General features: G+C 38.5%; 1 protein-coding gene across 1 annotated transcript in view; it reads left to right on the forward strand.

Moving 5' to 3' along the window:
- LOC124158486 (receptor-type guanylate cyclase Gyc76C-like) overlaps nucleotides 1-25,986 on the forward strand; it is a 63,638-nt gene extending 37,652 nt beyond the window's left edge. The window contains exons 11-16 of the mRNA XM_046533609.1: nucleotides 1,351-1,440; nucleotides 1,549-1,672; nucleotides 5,237-5,455; nucleotides 11,878-11,969; nucleotides 14,832-15,198; nucleotides 25,686-25,986. Coding sequence (XP_046389565.1) covers nucleotides 1,351-1,440; nucleotides 1,549-1,672; nucleotides 5,237-5,455; nucleotides 11,878-11,969; nucleotides 14,832-15,005 — 699 coding nt within the window. The 3' untranslated portion in view covers nucleotides 15,006-15,198; nucleotides 25,686-25,986. The remainder of the gene's footprint in view (nucleotides 1-1,350; nucleotides 1,441-1,548; nucleotides 1,673-5,236; nucleotides 5,456-11,877; nucleotides 11,970-14,831; nucleotides 15,199-25,685) is intronic.
- The last annotated feature ends 808 nt before the right edge of the window (nucleotides 25,987-26,794 follow it).

The following is a 26,794-nucleotide window of genomic DNA, read 5'->3' on the forward strand; positions in this document are numbered from 1 at the left end:
AATAAATAACAAAGTTCAAATGTTATCCCGCTTTGGTAATAAACAGTGATAAATATAGCATTTAAAGTTATATTGACGAATTTTAAAGTTTATCTAAAGAATTTTATGGCTTTACGACGGGTGAGAATGTTAAACAAAAATCGAGCGTATGCAACCCGCGTGCCACACAAAATGTCTGCCTGAGGTGGCACGCGCTCATTCTTGTGGCCGTATCTCGGGAACCACAAGTCACCATTGGAAAATATTTTAGGGGCAGCAGGTCAAAGGTCCATTGTATCGTGAATTACCATAGAAAATCAGTTGAAAAATATCTGCGCCTTCCTATCGCCATTCATATCCGGAAAACAGCCAAAAATGCCAAAATTTCTCAACTTTGAGTGCGATGCGGCACGTCTTCCTGTTATCCAATGGCTTTTAAAGGATATGTTTTTACACCAATTGGCAAAAAATGAGGGGTTGTCCCGAAAGACATTCAAAAAAATAATCTATGCTTTGATTCTTTGTCCACGGGAATTTTTCCCACTGCAAATTTCAACGTAATCTGATGTATAGAAATGTATCGCACCATCAAACAGTAATTTGGAAGGTGACCACACATTCAAGGCCCAAGTAAAAAAGTATCCTAACATATTTTTTATTATTTATTGAAAAAAATAGCACAAAAAAACTGTCTATTACAATTTGGTAAAAACATAACGTCCACACACGTAGCAGCCAATCTAGGTGGAATATAAGTAAATGCGTGGTATTTTTCTGTACGTACATGTAAAGGTCTCTACCAGCCAGTTTAGAGGGCCAAACAGGTTGTATCTGGCCATATTTTGGAGGTCCCTGCTATACACTTTTCCACTGATGAAGACGAATCTAATGATCATGTAGTGGTGCATAACATGCATGCTCAAGAAATAGATTCCTTCAGTTGAGTTATAGAAAGTATATATATTGTTGTTTTTCTCTAATGGAGTTATACAAGGTATCATCCACCGTTATAAACTTCACTTTAGATTGACTCTTGACACTAAATGCTTGAAAATTCCTCAGAGGTAAAAAATATTTGCCATGGCTGTGGTTATTTCCTTGATTAATGTTCTAAGGCTTTTCATTATGGTTTCAATACTTTAACCCATAATTTTTTTGATTGAATAATAATTTACTCATTAAATAATTCTATTTTTAGTTCACCCATTAATGAGGAACAATTAATGAAACAGATCTTTTATAGTAGATGCTTTTGTATTCAAATTCATATTCAAAGATGTCATAAAGTCATTTCATTTACCTTAGAATTCTAATTGATCTCATAAGCTCTTTAAATTTTCTAATTAAAATTATTGATATTTTTTGTTGAAGGTAATAGCTGAAAACTTTGAAAGTGTGACAATTTACTTCAGTGACATCGTTGGATTCACCGAACTATCTGCCATAAGTTCTCCAATGGAGGTACATTTAAAGGATTGGATAAATGAAGAGCATCTAATTAATTGCTTATTTTGCTTAGTGAGGGCGATTTTTTTCTATCACTCTGACTTAATCATTATCTTTTCTTAGGTTGTCAATATGTTGAATGGGCTCTATTGGCTGTTTGATGGTAGAATACGAAAATATGATGTTTATAAAGTGGAAACTATTGGTGATGCTTACATGGTTGTCTCAGGACTCCCCCATCGAAATGGTAAGCATAGATTTTGGCATTTTTTCCTAAGATTTGCAATTTTTTATTCAGGAAAAAATAAAAATAAAGATTCATCAATTTTTGTTTCTTCCTACAATTTTGAAATACTACCCTCAATTATCTTCATCTGTAGATTTCATGTGTGGCCCAACGAGTAATGTATAATTCTAAGTTAATTTTGCTTTTGGAATGGATATATTTCTGAAATCAACTGAGAAATATTTGCGTAATTTTATAACTTATGAATGATTCTTTGCTAACTCTTACCTCTTCTGTATGGTTGCATTGTATTCTCTTTTATAATAATGTTATTAAAACTATTTTCATGAAGCTAGATCTGCCACAAATCTAAAATTTTCATTGATATATCTTCTAACACAATCCACCTTTGCAAAAAATGAATAGGTCCGACTTATTAAAAATGTATTACGTATTCCTAACTTGACCCTTTCTTACCCTTCTAAAGCATCCGTCAGCAATGCAAGACATTTGTTACTTGCTATGCTCATACCAAGACCTTGCTGTTTCAACATGTGTGCTTGAAGTGGAACCTCGATCTATCGTTTTTCCGGGGGATGGACGAAAAAAACTATGAATGCGGGAAAACGATCATTGCGGGAATGTATGGCAAGGTTGCCTATGTCCCAGGAAACGCATGATTTATTTTTTTGCGAGTGATTATGATAAATTATGATCATTTAATGATTCAAACAAGATTTTTGATAATTACAGGAATACTGGTACTTCATCGGAACACTTAGGTCATGTTGTTGATTCAACTAATATATCTCAAAAATCCTAAAGGAATACGTCACCTTGCTAAAAAAAAATGCTTGCACTCCACTCGGCATTTGCAATGCTCTCATGGATTTCTGTATGATGTAAAAATTCTTATCCATCTTATGCCATTCCAAGTACACGTATTTACTAGAGCAATGTGCATGTTATGCCTAAAACAACCGCTTTCGCCGGCGCAGCGATTGGTTTTGAAATGGGTCTCAAAGGCCAAAAATAGTCTATCATTTGAATTGTCCCTTTCTAATAAATATATAATTGAGGCAATATTTAAAGAGTGAACCATTTTGCGTTTGTCATCAGCTACACGCCCACTTGATCCTCGGTTTCGTCCCACTTCTTGTTTTTACAGGTGGCTCGATACACCCCTACCCCTAACGTACGTCATGAGCTAACGGACAACCGTTCTGCAACATTCACGCGCTTCTAGCCCGAATTCTTTTCTTAATCTTTAATTATTTTCAGTCCATCTCTTTAAGTTCTAGATAATTTCTTTGGACGGTCAATGGTCCGAAGATGAATAAAAATAGAACTAATATAATGAAACCCGACCTTATTAAACCCACACGGAAAACACTCGCTGGTTTGAAGCCAACCCTGAAAAGTACGGAACCACTCGTACGAGGTGAAGTTCGGAACTGGTGCTATCGCGTACGACGTACGCAGAGTATACTGCAGAGGGTGAAGCAGTGGCGTAACTATGGGGGGGATTAGGGGATAGATCCCCCCCCCCAATGGCCTCACAAAAATTTAAAAATTATTTAAAAATATTATCTAGTTTTGTCATGCAATAATTGCATCGGCTTAAAATTAATTTTTTTAGTGCCAAAATGATGTAAAATGTATTTCAAGGCATGTCATTTTCAAACACTTTCCCGGATCCCGTTGCCTGGGGGTGGGGGGTTATCCCATCCCCCAGCCATCCCCTCCCCCCCCCCCCCCCCAGAGCCTATCCGTAGTTGCGCTACTGGGATGAAGCATGATCATATGACTGCGCCGTGAAATTTTTTAATCCTACAGAAAAGGTAACTTACCACTCATATCTAAGTGGCGTAGATGAGCAGATGCATTCGAATTGCTAATAGGGAGAAATGAAATATCGGGAGAAAATATCCTCTTGTCAGTAACTCTTACAAGTGAGACTTAGAGTATAGCTCGTGAATTGTAACCTGATGGCCTGTTTTCGGAAAAAAATGCCGCATCAACTCCCGAGGAGCTCAGCTGCGAGGGTATCGAATTTCGCCAGAAATCATCATCGTATTATTCTAACTATTTCCTTGCTTAAAATGCTCAAATAACGTTAGAAATACGTCGTGTTTGGTATCATTCATTTTTGAATTTCGTGCACATTAGTAATATTTCAATCTAATAAAGGTATAATATCAATGGCCGAAAGTCATTGTTAGACACCTTTTGGGCTATTAGCTAACAGGTGACTAATGCAGCAGTTGACCTCCAGAAACGGGGAACTTTGAAGGGGTGGGCTGGAAAAGGCCAGCGGGCGAGAAAGGGGGAGGCGTGAAAAAAAGGTTTCTTTTGTTCTCGCGTAACTTGATATTTTCTTTCGAAGCTAAGGTCTTCGTAATACGATCCCTGCGCGAGCTGGAATCTTTTGTTTGATTTTGGAGAAAAGTAAAGCTTAGAGGGGGAGGCGAGTGCTGAATGGATGGGGATAGCCATAGGCGGATCCAGGGGGGGGGGCACGGGGGCACGTGCCCCCCCCAGACCCTTAAAAATATGCTAGATTTTCAATACGGTCCCATTATCATTTCGTTCGTTTTGTATTACGAGGTATCCTTGTGCCCCCCCCTGAACAAAATCATGGATACGGCCTTGCTTGTGCCCCTCCCAGAAAGAAATCCTGGATCCGCCCCTGGGGATAGCGGATATTGGGAAATGCGCTCATGACTATCCCACGGCATTGAGCTTCTTCATATGGTAGTTTCATCTCCTGAGGAAGATTCAAACTAAGTGCTTGTCGATAGTAGCCATAAATGACACATTGTATGTATTTCGTCTCAGGGATGCCGACTTAAAAAAAATATTGGGGGGGCCCAAACCGGGGATCTTGCCCCGAGAAATTTTATAAGTAGTTTTAAGTTTATTAAGCATTTTAGAATAGTCATGTGATCAACATTAAAAACCCTGATAACTCGAATCTCGATATCTGGACACTACGAGGAAAATTGACAAGCCTGACACATTTTTTCCTTACACCCTTAACGAATTTTAGAGGGGGGTTGGGCCCCCTCAGGCACCATGGAGTCGGCGCCACTGTGTCGTCTCATTTTCGTCAAACGATGGATGCAGGGAAAGTATACGTCGGGACCACGATCTTCAAACGATCAATGCGGGAAAACGATACTTCGGGAAAGAGAGATGCAGGAAAAAATTAAATTGTCTGGATGGAACTTTATTTGGGACCAGGAACAGCGAACGATGAATGCGGGAGAATGATCAATGCGGGAACGATAGTTCTGGGTTCCACTGTATATAGAGGATCCAAATATCTTGATTTAGTAAGAAAATATGGCTTAAACATTTTCATCGTGAAATAAAATTTTTCATGATCACATGACATGTGGACAGCCTCAATGTAAGGGTGTACATTAGATTTAATGGATGGAGGGTCCTTTGGTTACTTTGAGTCTTTTCACCTATATTAATTAACTACATCTGTCATTAGAATTAATGTGATCACTATTTTTAAATTTAGAGATTGAATATGTATTGCAATACCTAATTACAGCAATGATGATTTACTCTTAGGTGACCGCCATGCGGGAGAGATAGCGGACATGTCCCTCGACTTGGTGAGCGGGGTGAAACGGTACATCATCCCTCACCGCCCTGGGGAGTACCTGAGGATTAGGGTGGGCATCAATACAGGACCGTGCGTGGCCGGCGTTGTGGGATCAACCATGCCCAGATACTGCCTCTTTGGGGACACTATAAATACTGCTTCCCGAATGGAGTCGACTGGACAAGGTGAGAATCGTTCACTTTCGTCTTGCGTTCACGCCAGTCTCCCATATTATCAGCAGCCTACACACTGTACGTACAAAGTGAGAGTCAATGGAGCTCCATATTATTCAGTCAAAATTAGTTCCAGTTACACAAGAGTTCATTTTAATAATTTCTGTTCATTCAAAGACATTCAGAAGGACATGGTTATGCAGAAAACAAGTCAAACAGCATTAAGATGAAATTATCAAATCTCATTATGTATTCTCTTAGAAAATTTAAGACAAAGTGAAAGCATTTTTTTTTTGAAAGTTCATAACTCAAAATTTCCTTTTTATCTTTATCCACTCCTATAATATCATAAAGTCTTTTAGTTAATTTAATAATAATGAGTTGAGCACTTTCCTTTTGTTCTCTTAGAATAGAAGTTGCTGATATATCTTTCAGTGTAAATCTATCTTTCTACTAGTATTATGAAGATAATTGGTGTCATTTACTCAAATGTAAATAACTCATGGCCCTGTGTCTGGCCTCTTTACTATTAAGGCCTATCTATTTCTTGACAGCACAAAAAGAAGATCATAATCAACAGTCATCAATGCTTATAAGTATTTATTGGTAATTGGTAGCTCTCCAATCATTTATCCTATCATTTAACCTTGTATCACCTGCAAGGCGATCTAATGTTCTGTATTCCTATCCGTTCCTTAACATTCTATCGCATTACTCCTATGAACCCTCTTGATTAGTCCCTGCCCTAATATCTCAGTGGGTTCTGATTCCCTGGTATCCAAAGGTTCAATCTTATCATCTCTACCTTCAAGTTTTTTAGCCTGCCACAGATCCTAAGCAATCTCACTTCCATGTTCCTATCCTCATAACTTTACTATTGTGGACCAATGTACCCTCTTGGTAGACTCTGCCCAGAGATCCGAATGGAGGACTCGTTTACATCCTGGATACTTTACTCGAGAGAATACCATCGTGTCTGTAAAATAATTGGTGGAGTGGCTGCAACTCCTTGGGTTACCCCCTGCCTCCACATCACAGTAGGTACTCTGACTGTTAAAGTAAATGTTAAGTTTACCTCTTGAATGTATTTACCTGAGAGTACACCATCATGACTGGTTATTTAAAACTTGGAGTAGCTGCAACTCCTCGGGATAGTAATGTGGTGCAGGGGCGCAGCTAAGAATTAAGGCCAGGGGGGGTTTTAGGCGAAACTAATACTAAGGTGTGTGGGGGTATTGCATACCCACCGGTATTTGCTGGGGGCCCTCCTACAGAAAAATTTTAAGTTTAATGGTTCAAAATGGCGAGTTTTTTTTGGCTTTCTGAGGGATATTTGATTAATCCTAACACTAATCTATAAGTAATCCTAATCAAATTAAGTAAAATGTTTTAAACTTAAATATTTCTCTGAGCTCTGAAGGAGGGGTTAACCCCCAAACCCCCCCCCCCTCGCTGCACCACTGATGTGGTGGTTTCCCCTTGCCTTCCACATTGCACTACTATAGCCATTAAATTAAGAGTTATCATGCCAGCAGTAAAGTTAGTGTCACTGTACTGACCATTGTGGTCTCCACCCTCCACCACGTGTGAAGAAGAGCTGCTGCCCTCTCCCCTGGGTGATGGGGAGCATAATTTTGGGTGGCCTCCCAAAGAACATTTAGATGGCCTATCTTACACAGGGGCAGGTCCTTACATCCTCAAAATTCTGCCACTTTTTGTCCACACCTGCTTATTTGATGAGTAAACTCACTTACCTTGCGGCTAGCTGCTACATATATCTAGAGGTTGATCCACCATTGCAATCAGGTGGATTCACTTGGTGACTTTAAGCTTAGCTGAGAGAGATACCAAAATGAGTTACCAATTTTTATATTTGGGATAGCATTTGATTAAACATAGACAGCAGAATGAACACATGACTTTCACTTTATATTCTTATGGTCCGTTCATGGGTTTGTTAGCTTTTGTAGAGTCATAGCTATGAAAAAAATTCTAATTTTCATTATTAACCATCACACATTAGAGCATTCATTACCCTCAATTTATGCATCAAGTCATCTCAGTAGGATATATCTTAATCTTAATGAATATCTTTCAGTAGCATATAAAATATCCATAGATATTATATTTCAGAAAAAGTTAAGATCTGCACTATCAATTTCAGTCATAAAAATTTATTATTCCATGAAAAAGTAGAATTTTTAAATACACTTAGTAGTATTGTTTCAACAATATCTGGTGAGATGTATAGCTCTCGCAAAAGATCATGTTGCTGTGCAGTGAGCATGATCGTGGGGTTTGAGCCACGGAACTCTCAAAATGCCCGTGAACGGGGGAGGAAGGTTGTTTTGTGTGGGGCATCATCGGTAAACCTTTCCTGATACCAACTATCTTGCTGCAAGGAAGTGTTGACTCATGACTACCTGGCTTCTGGCTCCATCTAATCTCACAGCAACAGCACATGGCCTGAAATTATTCCCTATTTTCAAGGGTAGGTCTTGGCCGTGGGCATACCCAGAATCAAAAGTAGATGGTGGGAGGGGCTAAACTAGCTGTGGTCGTTCAAGTTGTAACTTTTTTGCACAGAAAAGGCTAATGAAACCAAAATTTTAAGGAAATTATGATGCAGTTTATTAGTTTTTATAATTATTTGCTGGAAAAAATAATGAATTTTATTGTCTTATACTAATATCATTTTTCTTAAAAAGGAAAATTTGGTCATAACTTTTGTTTTGAATGAACTTTATTTTCACTTCTAGAGGAGGCAGTTGCTGGGTACACCCAGGGTCTTGGCAATGAATGATTTCCTCACTTGCATACTAACCTTGAGTGTGTGTGCTTTGTGCCTTCGCCTTGTATGTTTCGGTGTATCCTTTGGTCCATTTGTATTTCACCCACAACAGCCATTGTGGGATTTCAACTTTTTTCTTTAATACATATTTTGGTTTCCCTGCCATTCCCTCTCTCTCTCTCTCTCTGCCTTTCGCTTTCTGCCCCTCTGTCCTTTCCATTCACCCCTTCCATCGCTACCTACCCTCCCTCTCACGCACGACTGCGCAAGGTTCTTTTGCGAGACCTATACTGGAAAATCATGATAAACATTTCCGATGGTAATCACTTTCAATATATATTTTTTGCTTTGTGTTTTGACTGCAGTGAAATTATCCCCAGGGGGTCTTTTATTATTCTATAACTCGCGTGTTGTCTAGGGAAGTTGCCACTTTTGTGTGAATTTTTCTTTAAACATTCTAACCAATACATCAATGAAACACCGCTTTGGTGGTGTTGTTGGGTGGATGATGTTCCTTGTGTTGTACATTAGATTAGCCCCAAGGTCATGATAATGACACCAGCTGTGCTTTTAGGGAATGGCTGTGGGAAAAAGATTGAAGAATAAGATGTGATGTAGGTGTATGCTTTTCTCTGTTAACCCTGCAATTGCTCACTCACTCATTGCTCTCATTCTCTTGCAATATTTTTTGCCCTATGGTGTAAATACATAAATAGCTCACAAGAAGATTTGTAGGAGAGGAAAATTTTTTAAGGAAAGGCTGGGGGGTCATATTGTCTCATAGTGAAGTGTGGCTTCCTGTGGATTATGTGATTGTCTTAATAGTATCAAATTTAGTCCCTAATGTACAAGAGATTTTTAGATGATGATGGTTTTCAGTACTTTCGTAGGAAATTGATTTGTTTTTTGTAAATTACACATACAAAGCAAATTTAGTATAATCAGTTGGCATAGATCTAATAACATGGGAATATACCTTATTCGCTCAATTTTTCATCATTTATGCTCCAACTTTCATAGTGTCTGCATCTGAATATTTCCTCCCTTTTCTCTGCTTTTCATTTGAAATTTTCGTAATTTCATTCTGCCACCAGATTGGCTGATGGTCAAGTAATGGTTACCGTGCAAATAGAACATAACAGATGAATCCCTGTAAGCATAAGGATGTAGCAAACCTGTAATTTATGTGATTCCCATCAGAAAATTTTTATTATGTATATACACGGTCATTTTCCACACTTTATTTCTGTATATTTGGAATAAATACATGCTTGTGGAAATGTAAATTTTGTCTGCATATTGCAAGCTGCAAATAATCATCCTGTTGTATAATATAATGCTTTAAAATATCCTACTACTCATTTTTTTTTTGGTAGAAGTGAGGGACTTCCACCAACAAAAATCGCATCAAATTTCAGTTTTTTAGGCTAACTAGGGGCACAAGGTTTGCATGAATTCGGACATTTTCAAATCTTTTGATTGTTTTGATAAAATCTTCTTCTGAAGACCATATTGAGGACCAGAAATTCAAAATAAATTTGATTGATGTTTTGGAAAATACATACCCTAATAAGGTGCACTTGGTAATTGAGACTTCCAGCTTTGGCAGTAGTTACCCTCTACAGTAGACTCTCGTTATTACGAAGTTCACGGGGCCGAAAAATCGGAGGTTCGTAATAACGAAGTTCGTAAGAACGTATATTTTAGGATTCGTCGAAAGAAATAGTGTATTATAAACGCTATTAAATTACGCGGAAATATATATAAACAGGAAATTTTGTTTCAGTTTTTCAACAGAAGACTGCGCCATGACGCAATCGTGGGTTGATTCCCAAACACATGAACTCCGATGTTCAAACTAGATGCGTCCCAAGACCTTGTTCCAAGGTTGATAAAATTACAGTCCGGCCACCGAGAGTTGTCCAGTAACAGACAATGGTCTGGGTAGGGGGTAAGGGGGCTAGGTAAGAAAGGGAAACGCTTACAAAGTGTTCCATAAAGAAAAGAACCGGAAGGGACGACGACCGTGAAGGACCTAGAGGAATAATCACTTGTTCTTGTGATTCGAAGAATGGGCTTATTTTGGTGGATCAGGCTTATTTCGGTGTTCGTTTATGCATTTGACAACGTTGTATGACTAGGCGAGGGTGTGAGGTGCGCTTGGGGGACAGCGATTGGCTCTAAACCGTGCTGGCGCAGGATTATCCACCCCTCCTATTGTGCCGTAATCGGACAACCCTCGCCAGCCGGACTGCATGTAAGTTATCGGGGAGTACGGTTATCCTGCGGGATGCAACACTGCATTACACGTATGCGCTAACTCACGATTGTGGCAAACTGATCTAGCGGGGCCTGCGATGCATCCGGAGCCGAAAAAAAACTCCCCGCGGTAACGAAGAACGGGCGAAACGCTGAACAGTTCCTAAATTCACACCAGATTCAATGATACCTTATTCAGATCGTGATCACAGTGAGAGTTTCCTAGCGCCACACCGCGTAGTATCGGCCAAATCGAAAGGCGCCGAATTTGAAATTTGAAAGTTTTGAATGCTCGTATCTCTGAAAATTCTTACATAGAATGTGTACAGGAAAAGACTGTACATCCAATTTACTAACGGTTATGAGTGGGTCACCACGACTTCACAGGAATGAAGGCTGCTATATGATGTAGCGCGTAAACTGAATAAAGAACCATAATTGACGCTCTTTGGCACAGTACACGAGAATAACTTAAACGTGGCGCGATTATTAAAACTTAAGTGTAGTGAATATCCACCTAAATGCCGTGACTTGTGCGTGTAACTTCGTAATAAAGTTCATATTGTAACTGCCGGGACCGGGACTTAGGTTCGTAATTTCGTAAAAACGAAAATTTCGCAATAACGTTTCTTTTACTATAGCTTGGATAGGCCTTTTCGACGGGACCAACGATTTGCTTCGTAATAACGAGAACTTCGTAACAACGTTGTTCGTATTAACGAGAGTCTACTGTATCAGCTTTGTGCCAGACCAACAATTATTCAAGGTAAATTCACGCCTGGCTATAAAAAATCATTGCACTCATCAACTTCCTTATTAGGTACAATTTGGTGGTTATGTAACCAATATCAGTGAATATATACCAAATAGAATTTAACAGAAATTGTTGTGAAGTGAGTGAAAAAAATAGAAAGGCAACTATTACAGGCGCAAATATCAAACTTTTTTAACCTGGTCCACTACCTATGATCCCAAATTAAATTTCAGTCCAAGCATCTGATATGATTAAAGGCTAACCCCCCTGGCATGTGAGCGAGTATCTTTGAAGATGGTGAGCTAAGCGTCATGGAAGGATTAGTTAACTTCAAGAACATCTGGGTGGGCAACTGTCCAAATGGATTATATTTTATTACTTGAGAATCAAGCTTTCTGCTGTGATTGGGGCACATTGTTGAATTTCGATTATTGAGAATGAGTCATTCTCAATAATCGAAATTTGCAAGCCGATATTCTCAGGTCAAACTGTTCAGACATAGAGTAAGTTAATATTTACATTCATCCAGTAACCTCTTTTCCATTTACCTGGCAACATTGATTTCTTTTGTATGTTCATGTCCATGGTGTTAATAAGATATGCTTTATTCCATTTCAATTATCACATTAGCTATGCAGATACATATTTCTCAGGAAACAAAGCAATACCTGGATAAAATAGGAGGATATATTGTAGAAAGAAGAGGAAGCATGGAGGTGAAGGCAAGTGAAAATATTATTTTCAATGACAAACTGATCTTGGTTATCAAAGGCAGTGAATACTCCTACATTCACTACTATCACAATATACTATTTTAAATGTTTTGGCACCAGGTGAGGCTTTCCTCTCTTGACATTTGACTAATCCTCTTTTCAAATATCTGGGGGGCTAAGTCGAGTTGGGCCTATAATTTAGAGGAGGTCTTTCTTGAGCAGGTCAAAAATCTCTCTTATCAGTGGATGGATACCATCAGAGAGGTGGTGACAGCAGTTATGACTTAGAGCTAAAAATAGGGGTATAGCCATAAATTAGCATTTTGTAAGAGCTGACTGTTTCTGAGTTTCTGCTTCAGCTTTGAGGAGTGTACAGCTGTAAGAAAAATGTGCTTGTAGTGAAATAGGTTAGACAAGCAGGATGAATGTATACATTCACCCTGCTTGTCCAACCTTCTCTCACTGCTCCTTATTATCTTTATAGCCTAAATTCTTACAATAATTTGAGGGATAGATGTATATTTATCCCTTCTTGTCAAAACTAGTCCCTTCCTTAAGCTGGGTTCACATGGAAGTGGAATCGATGGAACGTGTGGAAAAAGGTCTTTAATCCAAAAAATGCATTTCACCAACTTCAATGCACCTCTTAGCCAAACCCCTGCTTTTCTCTTCCATAGATTTGTTGGATGCCATTCCTCATTCCGCCTGTTCTTTCAATTCCACCTCCATATGAACCCAGTTTTTCTCTCTGGGAATTGCGTTCAATCGCCATGAGGTGCAAACGTATGCTCAGGTAGTTGTACTTTAAGTAAGAAAATAGAACAGAAAATTAGGAGAAAAAATGTGTTGAATAAGGGTGGTTTCCTATTATTTTTTTATTGCCTAAATTGAAAGATTATTACTCCTGGAGTACGCATTTCATGCTTTTAGATTTTTAAATGACGATATCTATTTTTCCCAATTAAATGAAAAGTGAAAATTTTCAAGCGCGCGAAAATGCGACGGCTAAGTATGAATGCTGGGAAAAGCCGGTGTGACGTCAGTCTGGTTCCCGCTGCCGCCATGTGAGGTGACCTTGGAGCGAGGATATGTGCGCCGCTGCGATGCAGGCATCTAGCAGGTAGCAGAGTGCCCTGCTGGCAGGTAGCGCTTCGCTTAAATAAGGATTATTAATAACTTATCAAATGAAGGAAACTTTCCGACCATAGGCAGTTTTAATAGGTGATTATTAAAAGATATTTCCCTGAAGTCTTTGCCTCATCCATACATTGGTAATCTCAGACGATGTAAAACTCCCATCTACTCGTATAGAAACTAGGTCCCTGCGACGTCACGTGGAGTGGCATCGCATGGGCGCTAATCTGGCCTTTTTCAAATTAGGATAAAATTGACCATTGGCATTCCTCTAAACTGGGATTTCTAAAACCAAATAATTTGTATATTATGAATACATACTCTATAATGGTGGGTAACAGATCGCAATCAATGCCTTTCGTTTTCTTTGATGAAGGAAACTACCCTATTACTTTGCGTGAACTTTTCTCGGTTTAGCCACAGGGTGAGAAAATTAAAGGCAGTTTACCTTTAAGCCAAGCTCTGACTTTTTGCTTATTTCCATGGCTTCAGTACCCTTTTCGAACATGCAACAGTAAAGCCATAGCCCACGATGCAACACAGCTGTTTTCCAATCAATTTAATAATATGTGATTTGGCAGTCAGCTAGCAGATTCTGAGATTGATCCTGCTGAGGTCTGAGAGTCACTGAATTATCATGAAGCTAAGCTCCACCCACTGCATTCTAGTGTGCTGGAAAGAAGTCACATGATTTGAGAGATATCTACCACATCTATGCGTCTTTGGCCTTCCTCCCTCCCCCTAGATATTTAAAAGGGGTGACAGCATCTAGCTTATTGTGATTAGGGCAGAGTGAGTGGTTATAATCTGCCCTGAAGTTAATAAAAGAGTTTTTAGTCTAATATGTGCAATTAGTAGCTTATTAGCCAATGCCTTACCCTTGAAGGAAACTTCAACCAAACTAGGTACATATACTCTTAAAAAATTAATAAGGTCCTTCATCAAGTACTGTTACTCTTCTATTTTCTCATTCATCAGAATAATTCTTGATAAGTTACTGATTTAGAGATCACTGTATTTCCTTAATGGCATCCTTCAATGGTTTTATGCTGTAGTATCATCAACTCTGATTTTGGCATTTTGGTTGTGAGTGAAAATGGGCTGCAGTTGTCCGTGTTTAGGATAACATTTTCTCTTCCAGCCACTGGAGCAGACTCTACCCCATCTCTCAACACAAGAATCCTTACTGGATTTAAGTTTGATTAGCATTATACTTATTCCTCACTAAAAAATCAGCCATGTTTGATCTTTGGCCACAATGGACTTAACCTGCTGAATATCTAGTTCTGATTTTGCACTAGCAAGAGCTAAAATACATATGTGCGTGATCTTTATGTGGAGTTATTTTTTGATGCTATTTCATGCACGTAAAAATTTGAGCCACGTCTTTGCTAATTTAATTATTCAGAGGAAACTGTCAGTAGCAATACATATTTGCCTTTACAAAATTCATTTACTCACAAATACGTGACTATATAATCACTTTGTTTACCCACATAGTCTTTATGTTCTCTAAAAATTAAACCCGTATGGTACCATGCATATGTAATACATATAGCATTTGCATGCATGGAAATAGAATTACTTGGCTAATTCTGAATCTCCTTAGCAGCCCATACCAAGTGATCACCATAATTTCTCATCATACATGCCAAAAAAATGGCTTTGTACCATTTATACGATTGTTGACCTATGAATTGTTTTTTGATGTACTATTCCCTCTTTGGTTCCATGTAGGGAAAAGGGAATATGGAGACATACTGGCTGATGGGGAAAGAGTTTGTTGGAGATGTGAATGAAAATGGCGAAAGATACTCCCCAGCTGACGACAAGCTAAACAATTTTAAAGAGAATGTTCCAGAGTTCTTAAAGATAATCACTGAAGGTTCTATAGACATTGATGTGGAGTGACATCCTGCGGAATTTCAGTGAACACACAGAAAAGTGTTGTACTCTTTTCATGTGTGGCATGGGCGCTGAAAGAAAACCTTAAGGTATAATGGTTTAAGCCTTAAAATATTGGCTTTATCGTTTTCTGATACCTGGACAATTAATGGATGAAGATAAAAAAAAAACCTGAAAAAGTACAACATTTGAAATGCAGGTAAAATAATTTTTAACTATTTAAAGTTAATGGGTTCATACTTTCTAGGAAATATTTTAATATTAGGAATTGCCAAAGAGGAAGGTAGTATAAAATTTTCGTGTGTGTATATGGCTATAATTAAATCCCATGTGGCATGGAATTTTGAGGAAACATTGGGGAACGATTGCATCTAACAATTGGTCAGCCTGTATCCATGGTCATATTTCAATCCTTTGCCAACATGATGGCCTAACATTTCCATACTGACAAACCAGCTGTTTCCAAGTTGTCAGACCAACATTCTTCCTACCATGGAGCCAACTATTGGCCTAATTGATCTTCTACCACTGGCCTTGTAATTCACCAGCAACCGTTCAGTGTGTTCACATATGCATTGCCTTTTGACATAAATATTACTAGTCATAGTGCATGCCAGTGCAAATATGTACTGTACTGATGGGAAGTTTCCTTACTCAAATGCCAAGCCATTCACTTTCCACAATGGTTAGCCAACATGTCAGAGATAGATGCTTGCACCAATTTGGTTAGGTAAGGGAAATATGTCTCATTGGTATTTGCAACTAGAATTTAAGTAGGCCACTGCTTTCTTTCAGTTCAGCAGACAGGGTGATGACATTCAAGTGCCATCTACTCTCCACCCAAGAAGAATTTGGCTTGCTTTTTCCATCTACCCTATTGTATTCTATTTCATTCCTGCCTCATTAAAATTCACTTAAATTGGGTAAAGATTCTCCTAAACAAGGAATCAAACCACTGCTCTTCAGCTGTCTTGGGCACTGTGTGTGAATATCACTGCGCTATCCAGTTTCCTGAGCTCCATGGTGAACTGAATGCTTGCTCTCCAATTCCATGGTGAACATTTGGTGAAAAATGGGAAGGCCACTTTTCTGGATGTCTTCATCCACTGTAATGGAGTTGGAAGCCTGGGACACAGTGTGTGTATTGCAAACTTACTCATACTGACCTCTACCTTGGCAGTCAAAGTCATCACTATCCATCCCAAAATAGAGCAGTTCTTCGAACACTGATCCATTGCACTCTGCCCATTTCTGACTCGGCGAGTCTTCCCCACAAACTCTGGTATCTGAAGGAGACCTTCCATCAAAACATACATATCAACATGGACACGTACGTAAGTACAGCCTTTAGAAGGATCTACCAGCCGTCAAGAGGCAAGACAAAAAACAAATTGCCAGGTTGGGACTACCCCTTGTGTCTTCTGTGCTGGGAAGGATCTCCAGGAGATTTGAGAAGGCACAACATTGAAACTTTCTTCCGGCCTCACACCAAACTGAGGGACCAAGTGGTTAGAGTAAAAGACTCTCGTGGACTCATGACACCCAAAGTGTACCAGATACCGTTCCAATGTGGCCAAGTGTACATTTGAGAGTCAAGGAGGACAATCGCAGCAAGGGTCAAAGAACAAAGGAGACTCTTCAGGCTGCGTCAGACTGAAAAATTGGCTGTGGCCAAACACAGCATCTCACATGACCACACAATCCTTGGTGACATGGCTGAGATTGAGTTGTGACAAAGGATTTCAGGAAAGATTGATCAGAGAGGATTTGAGCTTCAGGTTCAGGAGAGAATTGCGGTTCTGGGTACGCCCTCAGTAATTCATGTAAGCCCATGCTGACAAGGATCCATGAATTGAAAAAAAAGCGAGAATCAGCAGACTAATCTCTGGCTACCTGGGCCAACATCTGCCTGAATAAATATCAAACAATTCCTCAACATTGCATCCAGCACTTAGATCGATGGCCCGGGGGCACAGCTACCCAGACGGCACAGAACCCTCCGTATCTAATTCGTATGTACATAGTACCCATTGACTAAGGGGATACAATGCCGCTCCGTCGCTTTTCGTCAGTGGATAATTTCCGTTCGCGGCCTGTCGACGAAGCGCGTACGCAGCATGTGAATGTCCGCTACTAAGCACGTACGATTGGATACGAAGCGCGCAGGAACACGGCACTCAGGCTAATCTCAATCGATTAGGTCGAAATTAGATATATCGTAACTCGCACGATCGAAAAATGTATCGAACGCAACACAATCGATAGCTACCGACCGTAGCGAGAACCTTGATACGAATCATTATGAATTGTAAGTTCTCAATAGGTAAATAACACCATATCATGAATTCTAATTACCATGAAAGACTCACGACCGACAAAGTTTTTGTCGGTTGTGAGTTTTTCATGGTAATTAGAATTCATGATATAGTATTATTTACCCATTGAGAACTTACAAAACTTACTCGGCCACTTAAATAACTCTGCGAAAAATGAGATTCTCATGGCTAATTCACGCACCCCCAGCATCCAGCATTGTTAAGTGGCTCGTACTTACTTGGAAACCTTGAGATGTTAATGAGAGTAAATTCTTATTAATTTTGACACTAAATAAGACATCACATAGCCCACGAGCATTAAAAAGCTTACCCTAAAGCCTGACGAAATAAAATTTTTAAATAAAAATTGCCGATGAAACAGGATTGCTGACACATCTGCTATTAGTATGATCGAATTCATCAAAATGCGAGCAAAAATTAACGTATAGTTCAGTCTCAGCTACTAAAACTTACCCATATCAGGCGCTAAAGTATTTGAAAAATTATTTGGGATGAGTAAAAGTCCCTAGGTCACTGCAGTAAATGTATCAACCTATTAAAAATATGAAAGTCCTGCCAAATCACCAGCATAAACACTTGTAAAATAAAACATGTTATCTCTTAGATCACACCTCCGATTTTATACTTACTTTGCATGAAGTCACCACCACAAGAAATTTTAAAGAGGCAGGAAAGAAAAAACCCACAGAAATACAATACATATATTATGTATTTTCTATTGTCAACCACAATAATATTTCCAATTTTCTCTTCTATCCCACATCTAATTTAGCGAAACAATTACTCTTATTCTCTTTCGAATAGAAAATTATTTAAAAGAGGACTGGTCGATACATACAAACTATCGTCAATACTTTCTCCGATGAACGTCCACTATCACTGCACCAACTTGCACAAATCAAATCCACATCCACAAATATGTCACTTCTGCCACAATGTCTGTCTTCTTGGCGACAGGTAACAGTGAAGCAATGGTACCTTCCTCCAATCTGGGCACCTTCAATTCAGCAAGAATTTTCTCCTCGTCTTCTCGTCCAAGGCCACAGATTATTTTCTGATATCACAAGGTGCGATGTGAAGCTCACACACCTAAAATTAATAAATAATAAAATACCATGTAACTTATTAGGTCAAATCATTTCTAATTTTTGGTATTTCTGCATGAGAAATCAAATTACTAGGCTCGTAAATATAGTAAATATTTTTATGCCTGATATTTTTATTGTTTTAAACTATAGCATAAGATAATTTGAAATGATGAAAGCCGACGTGTAATACACCATAGGGCAAGCTAAGAAGCAATATTCGATCCTATAAACTTGGCAGCTTATTCCTTGTTTCTCCTTTAACCACACGTTTACCGAATGAATTAATACTAAAAAGACAACTAAAATGCAAGAATTTTCAAAAGAATTGCTGCTACAATATTTTGAATCACCATTTTTAGTACTGAATAGTACTATAGTACTTCAGTACTGAATAGTTCGGGATGTTGATGCATCAACATCCCGAAGCCACTTCTAACTTAAAATTACATCCAAATAATTACAGCGAGAAAGAGTACATACCTCACAGTTTTTCGTAGGGGTGAAATGTTTTCTTCTTATCGCCCAAATGCACTTCTTCTTCAACTCAGGATCTTTTGGAAAGCTAAAAACTTGGTATGTCCCGGAGTTTCCATTACATCCCGACATTACACACACGGAAGGCATTTTAACAAAAATATCTCACAAACACGTTTCTGAAGCCCAGAGAATGAAATTAAAGAATAAGGGAAACTTCACCATTACCAGACACTCTATTTTTCACAAACTTAACCACAAAAATCCCTGAAATGTGGTGAGACGTGACGTAAACCATGCCATCTCCAACGGCTTGTGAAGGCATGTGATCTTTCTAGGAGGATATGGCACGATGGCACCAGATGGCACCACCCGCGAAAGAAAATAGTCCCAGACCGAATACAGTTTTATCGATGAAATACAATTTTATCGATGCATATGAATTTGCCAGTCCTCTTGCATCTTTTTTCGTCATTAAAGGAAATAAAGAAACAAAACCTTCTAAGTAACTTCCTAAGCGCGATTTTTGTATCTTGATTGTCCACCCTCGTATTTAGGTACGAAAACTTCCTGTGCCGTCTGGGTAGGAATTAAGGCTGGGGGGGGGGGGTTTAGGTGCAACTAATACCAGGGTGGGTTGGGGTATGGAATATCAACCAGGATAAGTGGTAGGTGCGAGATTAATAACTTGCGGAATTTTAAGATAAATGGTTCAAAATGGTGAGTTTTATAGCTTTGTGAGGGATATCTTATTAATCCTTACACTATTCTATTAGTAATATCAATCCAAGTAAGTAAAATGGATTAAACTTAAAAATTTCTCTGAGCTCTGGGGGGAGTTTTATCCCCCAAAACCTTTGCTGCACCACTGCGATGGACGACTCAGCCACTGAAGCTTTGGTAGCAATGGAGAGCCTGACCCTCCTGCTAATGCGACAGCAATTTATCAATGTCATACGCTAGGAAAACATGGATTTTTTTCTAGAAATAAGAGACCATGGCTAAGACCTTGAATGAGACTACATATTTAGTACTGTCTCTAGAGATTATGCAAAAAATTTTATTCACCGAAGCAGCAGGATATGCCTTTCATCAACATAATTCATCGATTGTCAATGTTAGTTAATAAATATGGCATGAATTACCTCTGAAATTCATCATTTCTTAATGGTTACAAAAGCATCTGTACTAAAGATCAGGTTGGTGTGGTGGGTATAGAGTTTTGGCTTCCCACCCCGTGGGCTCGGGTTCAAATCCCGGCGGTGGCAGAGAATTTTCAGAGACTGCCCGATCCCTGCTTGAGTGTTGTGTGGAGGACATTTCAAGCGCAACACTCCGTCCGTCGGATGGGACGTTAAGCCGTGGTCCCCTTGGCACCTTTCGTTAAGAGCAGGCTAATGCTGACTCTGGTTTCTCTCCACCCGCTTTACCCTCCCCCAATGGTGTGAATGACCTTAACTGTCGGTCGTCTCCTCCAAATACCATACCATACTAGCATCTGTACTAATAATGACCCCATTAATCATAGGTCCAGCAATCACGGCTATTGCCATTGTGCACTTTGCTATTAACGGTCAGCAATCTTAAAAGCCACCAATGAACCATTCCCCAATGTTGGCCCAACTGTTGTGCTCCATGGGATATAAGAAAGAATGTCCGTCATATAAAATGAATGAAGAATATGCTGTCATTCATGGAGCCAATGGGAGTACATACCTGTTGGCTCTTAACTTATCAATGTTTCAATGTGTGAGGAATGAAATGGGTAAAGACATAATTTTCATTTACTGGATAGTGGTAATGTCAGCATTTTAGATATGGTTATTATTTCACGGAAAAGAACCATTTTTTGCTTGTGGAAAAAGAACTTTAAAGAATACCATTAATTGTGTAATATTGGAATTATTGAAGTGTCAGTTCATAAAATTTTGGATTAATCAGGGTACCTAATTAAGAATGTATGCCTATGTGATTTTCAGGGGGCCTTTTACACCAATAATATATTTCATTGGTAAAATGATTCTTCATCTTTTAATTAGAAGTGATAATTTTGGATTTGTGGGAATTTATAGGGTTTTGAGGACTTAATTTCGAAATTCATTCCTATCATTTTTTCACAATAAGTACTTCAAGGCTCGTTGAGACTATATTGGTACTCCTTGGCGGTGGCAGATCTATAAGGAAGGGGGGCTAACGGGGCTATAGCCCCCGTTGGGTATCCAAATCACGCTAGATAGAATGGTAATTTTGTTCGGAGCCCTGCTACTGCTGGGAGGTTGCCCTCCCTCTTATTAGCTCCCCCTCGTCCCGCCACTGCTCCTTGGGACACAGATTTTTGGAATTTGGGTATGAATGTTAAATTAATGGTTGCAATCATTACCTCCCCTCAAGTCCTTCAAGCCCCTCAAAGCTTCGAAGAAAGAGGGAGGGCGCTCCTTTTCCTACACGACCCCTCCCCCTGCCGTGCTTCCGCTGCCTCCCCTTCCTCTTGCCAAGCGATCGAGTCCATCTAGTACCCTAACCTCGCCGCAGGCGATGCCCTACGACGGCTCCTGTTTTAGTCATTATTATTCGGTAATTTATGACTTAATGCATGCATATTTCTTGGTTTTAAAACTCGCAATCGACTATTTACGTAGCCTGGGATTTCCCATTGTGATTGTTTTTTGCTTAAAACAATGCATTCAGTTAATTCTTACGTGTTAAAATTGCAATTTCCACTTGATGTACATTTGGTTAAGCTAGGGAGAACATATACAGTAAATTTTATACAATAGCAAAAATTTCACTCTGATATTTTCATTTTCACCGCTTAAATTAGAAAGCGTTTTTACCAGGCAATCACCTTTCGCCTTAGCCTTTTGTGTCAGAATTCCCTTTGCAAATGAGAAAAAGTTGGCCATTGCCCAGTGTAAAGAGGGATTCAACCTGCCCTTTAGGACCTCTACTTGACCCTTCGCCTCATTTTCCATTATGCAAGCACAAAACATTTTAAATAAACCATAAGAGTATCGGCAGTTATTTTACCAAAAAAATACTTTAAAGGTACATAAATGAAAATATCAAACATGGAACGGATCGATTTGGTTTACTCAAAGTCCATGGAATTTTCACTTGAAATTCTAGCATCAAAACTAACGCAATGGGCGAGTACCTACAAATGGCTATGTAATCGGAAGGCATGGTCTTTTGATTCACTAATCTGTGTAATATTTTTATTCTTTTTAGTCCTTCTCAAAAATTAGTGGTGAAAGTTTGGTTGACTCTGGAAATTAATACGGAGTTATAAGTGGGATGGGAAATAAGTTTCTAATGCATGCCAAGGACGTTAATTAATAGAAACCACAGGAAATTCGTATGTTGGTCAACATGAACGCTATAAATTTGTTTAAATATATGTATGAATTTGAACCAAATTCAATGAGAAGTACCAAAAATTTTTTTATGAGAATATTAATGCAGAGGATTTGCATGCTTTGAAAATGCTGCAAATCCACCGAAGGGTCAATGGATGGGGAAGGGTTTGATATCCCTCTGAGTTGGGTCTTGAGGATGGGCAATTGTATGCACCCACATGATTCTACGAGAGCTCTATGTAGAGAAGTAAAAATGTTCTTAACACATTCAGTGCGGATGACATATATATATGTCATGAGGGCTTTTCCACTCAGGCGGATGACATAAATGTATGTCTTCGGGAGTACGTTTTTCCGCTGGTCACTAGGGTGCTCCGAGCGCGCCTAGCGTTACTTTTTCACCCTCCCGCAGTTTGGGATTGACCTTACACCATTGCGGAAGTGTCCGTTTCTAGTTCTACGTGTTCCTTCATTTTTAGTGTTTTTTTGTTTACTTTACTGCTGTTTTTGGAACAATTTGGCAGGTTGAGATTTTTCTTTTCATTTCCTTCGTCTCTTTTTCATCATTCTTATCGTAAATATCATAATCATGTCTTACATATGGATTATTCTTTTAAATTTGTTTTTTTACATTTATTTTTAATTTATTCATATTTTATGTGCTATCACAAAAATTATGATTAGACTACCTTTTTTATTGAAGATATTTATCCCCGTTTCATACTCACTACATTATAAAAAAATTATCTTAGTGCGGTGCTTCAGTTAATGATGTTATATTTGAATTTATTTTGCTAGGAACATTTTTTATTAATGCAAATTACGTTTATCCTGGGTGATTTTTTTTGGGTCTTTTTCCTACTTTTACTGCATATTTTCTCATTCGTTTCCCTAGGTCAATTACCAATCCTCTATTAATTTCTATTTTATTTCATTTTCTGAGTTATTCATACGTGTTGGGTTAGTTGCAGATTTTCTTCCTTTTCATAAAAAAATAACATATTAATGGCGTATGCAACACTGCATTACATTATCTACAGTATTGGTCTGTATTTTTTTACTTGTTTATTTGTTTCCTTAGCTTTGTAAACGAAATTGTGGAAAAAAATAGACTCAGAGGTATTTTAAGCATTACGGCATTTTGCCATTATTTATTCCCTTGAAATAGTATTTTTATCTTATTTTTTAATTTATTCATATCTTATGTACAACCACAAAAAATATTATCAGACTTAGTTTTTGTTAATAACGTGTATTCCCGTCTCAAAACTTACTATTTTATTCAAAAATGTTTCCATGCGGTCCAAAAGGTCGTATTTTATACTTTATTAATAATTTTAAAATAATTATTGCAAATTACGTTTTTTTACATAATTTGGGTTTTTTTCCCTAATTTTACGGCATATTTTCTCAGTCATTGCTCCGCATCAATTACTTGTCCTCTGATCATTATGGTGTTTTCATTTTGTAGGTCATTAATACATTCTAGTGTTAGGTACAGATACAGTCTTAATTTTCATAAAAACTAAGGTATTAATCACTAATGCAACACTCCATTACACAAATTGTACTATTTTGCTGGATAATTTTTAAGGCTCAAGGTTGGAGTCCCTCCCTACCAGCGGCACTCCCAGAGATTATTTCAACTTGCAAATGATATTTTCTTTGAAATAATCCTCTCATAGACGGAGAAAAATGCTGTAAGCATTTTCCTCCAAAATCCTTCACCAAGGGCCTTCACTAAGGGCATAATGGATTGGAAGCTGTTAGACAGGGAGAACTGGAAACTTGGCTGGGCCTTCTTCTCCACATGGGCGCAATTAGGGTTAACACGGTTTTTAACGATTGGAGGTCAGAATTAGTGTCAGTACCGATATTCGGGAGAAAATGTGCCGTGATAGGTTTTTAGGAATGATGCAGGCTCTTCATTTCTCCGCTAACCGTGAAGGCATCCGAAGGACAGTGACTGCAATTTGCCCAGAATGTGAAGGTCAACCAGGGCTCTAAGGCCTTGCTTTCAAATATGTCATAAACATTTGTGAGAATTTTTATTGAAATGTTTCAATTTTGCAATAACTCTGAGGTAACATAGATTTAAAAAAATGTTTATCCCATAAATTTATATTTTTCTTGCCGTTCATTGTGTGTTCTACTTCTGTGACTTGAAAAAATTAAATCTACGGCCGTTGAAACAAAAAAAATACACGTAAAGACTAATTCCAAGATATTTCTGCCATTAACCCAAGGAATCAATGGTAGAAGAAGTATTATAAACGGAAATATGAAAAGTTCACTCCTTCATACAAGGAAAAATTGCATGTGTGTAATGCGGGTTGCGTGAATTGTCAATTACTGGTGACGGGTGGCATACATGTATGTCATTAGGGTTTTTTACTAATTGCTTGAAATAGAAACAAAAAAAATTGCAAATTCTGTTGTATTACTTCCAAGACCACCGTTATGAAGCAAAATCACCCATCCGTCACTGGAGGTTTCGGTGAAAATATCATCCGCATTGAATGTGTTAAAATGTTCTTCATACATGCATGGGAAAGACCGTACCTCATCAGGGCTCAGGCACAAAAGGGTTTTGTAGATAATATTAAATGCCTGGTGTGTTCATATGGACATGAGAAAAAAGCTCCTCTTGGTGAGTGGCTTGCTTGCACAGGCCCACAAATTTTAGGCTCTGGGATAAAACCCATCATAGAGAATAGAGACCATTATAGGCATTTAAATCCTATGGCTGAAGGTTAAGAAATGCAAAATTTTCTCACCCTTCTGTTTTCACACGAGCAGCAAAATTATTACTTCTTCATTACACAGCATATTTATTTAAAATTTTGACCCCAAGAACCTTATTTGACCAAATTGCCTGTGAAATGCAAACTATAACTTAACTCTTCCAAAGATATGATCTTAATTTTGTGAACATGTCCTTGGATGAATATCATCTTCCATGTGAGAACATCTGGGTGGTATTATTTTGGTTTCTCCCTAGAATCACCTCAATATTTGGCTGTAAATAGAAGTGAGTTAGCAATATTTAGTATTTCTTATGAGTGGGATGTTATGTAATAACCTGATAAATTATTGGAATGCTCCCTGATTTCAGTGGCTATATGCTTCTGTAAATTAGCAACTTGCGAAAGAAAAAATTGTGCGTGGCTTATATTGAATTAAGTAGTACATACATATCAAGCTCAACTTTTGAGAGCAGGAAATGAGAGAGTAGCTCAATTAAAATGTGGGTATTTTGAGCTCATCTGGCATAAATATGTAATTTCTAGTGATGGATTTTATGGCAGTTGTTTCCATTGAACTTCCGTTGAAGCCAAGATTCATATTTCCATCTGCACATATGTATTCAGTAAATGATATAATGTTCGTGTATTATATTTTTATACCAAAATGTGTTGTACTTTTTCACAGAAAAGCTCATCAAGTGGAGGATCATTGGGTGTAAATTACATCGCTTATGGAAATTTTCAAAAATAATTTCTACTTGGTAAAATGTGTGGCATTGGCCAAAAATGGTAAAAAAAATTAATCATATGGAAAGTTGTCATGATTAAATATGAAAATTGTTCATGTGGCCATTGATGGTACAGAAACCAACAAATTTGTAAGAAAAGAGTGGAGAGAGAGAAAATAAGGCATAAATCTGTGTATGCATGTATTGTAATGAATGAATCATTGTGTTACTTTGTACTCATCTTATTTGTAATTATTAATAAAGGTTTTAGTACTGAAAATCACTTTTCTTTTTTATGGCTACTTTAAGCTTGAATGTAATGCAAGGCTGGTTATCTTGGGAAATTGGCAATGTGTATTGGCTTGCTTACATGACTCAAGTTTTTAGTAAGACCATATACCCTTTTTGCCCACTCAAGGTGGATGACCTTGAATGCACTTGTGTTGCTTTCACTCTTCTAGCCATTCACAGAAGAGTAGCATGTCAAGGTGTGGACAAGTACTCAGTCTCTCCCTGACTTCTGTGCGGTAAACATTGCACTCCAGTGTTTGCAAACAGTGTTTGTTTACGTGGTTTGCTTTTGAGTGAGCATGTACTTACTTTCATGAACTGCCAGTGGTGCCGACTCCATGGGGCCTGAGGGGGCCCGAGCCCCCCCAAAAATTTGTTACAGATGTGAGGAAAAAATGTGTCAGGCTTGTAGATTTTCCCCCGAATGTCCAGATATCGAGATTCGAGTGATCAGGGTTCTAATGTTGATAGTATGACTCTTCTAAAATGCTTAAAAAACTTAAAATTCACTACTTATAAAATTTACCGGGGCAAGGTCCTCGGTTTGGGCCCCCCCCAATATTTTTTGTAAGTCGGCACCCCTGTGAACTGCCAAGGTGGTTGGCGGGGAGGGGGGTGTTGGGGAATAGTGAGGTGGTGGGGACAGTGCCTCTGATTGGCAACTAGCTCTCTCCCGTCCAGTTGCCAAGAGTGGGAAAAAAGGGTAAAGTAGCTCTGAGGTGCAGGGATCACATACAGCAGATTAATTCTAGCTGCTCAGTTTGCAATGACTCAT

This window comes from Ischnura elegans, chromosome 5, assembly GCF_921293095.1.
Source record: "Ischnura elegans chromosome 5, ioIscEleg1.1, whole genome shotgun sequence".
Classification (NCBI taxonomy): Eukaryota; Metazoa; Arthropoda; class Insecta; order Odonata; family Coenagrionidae; genus Ischnura; species Ischnura elegans.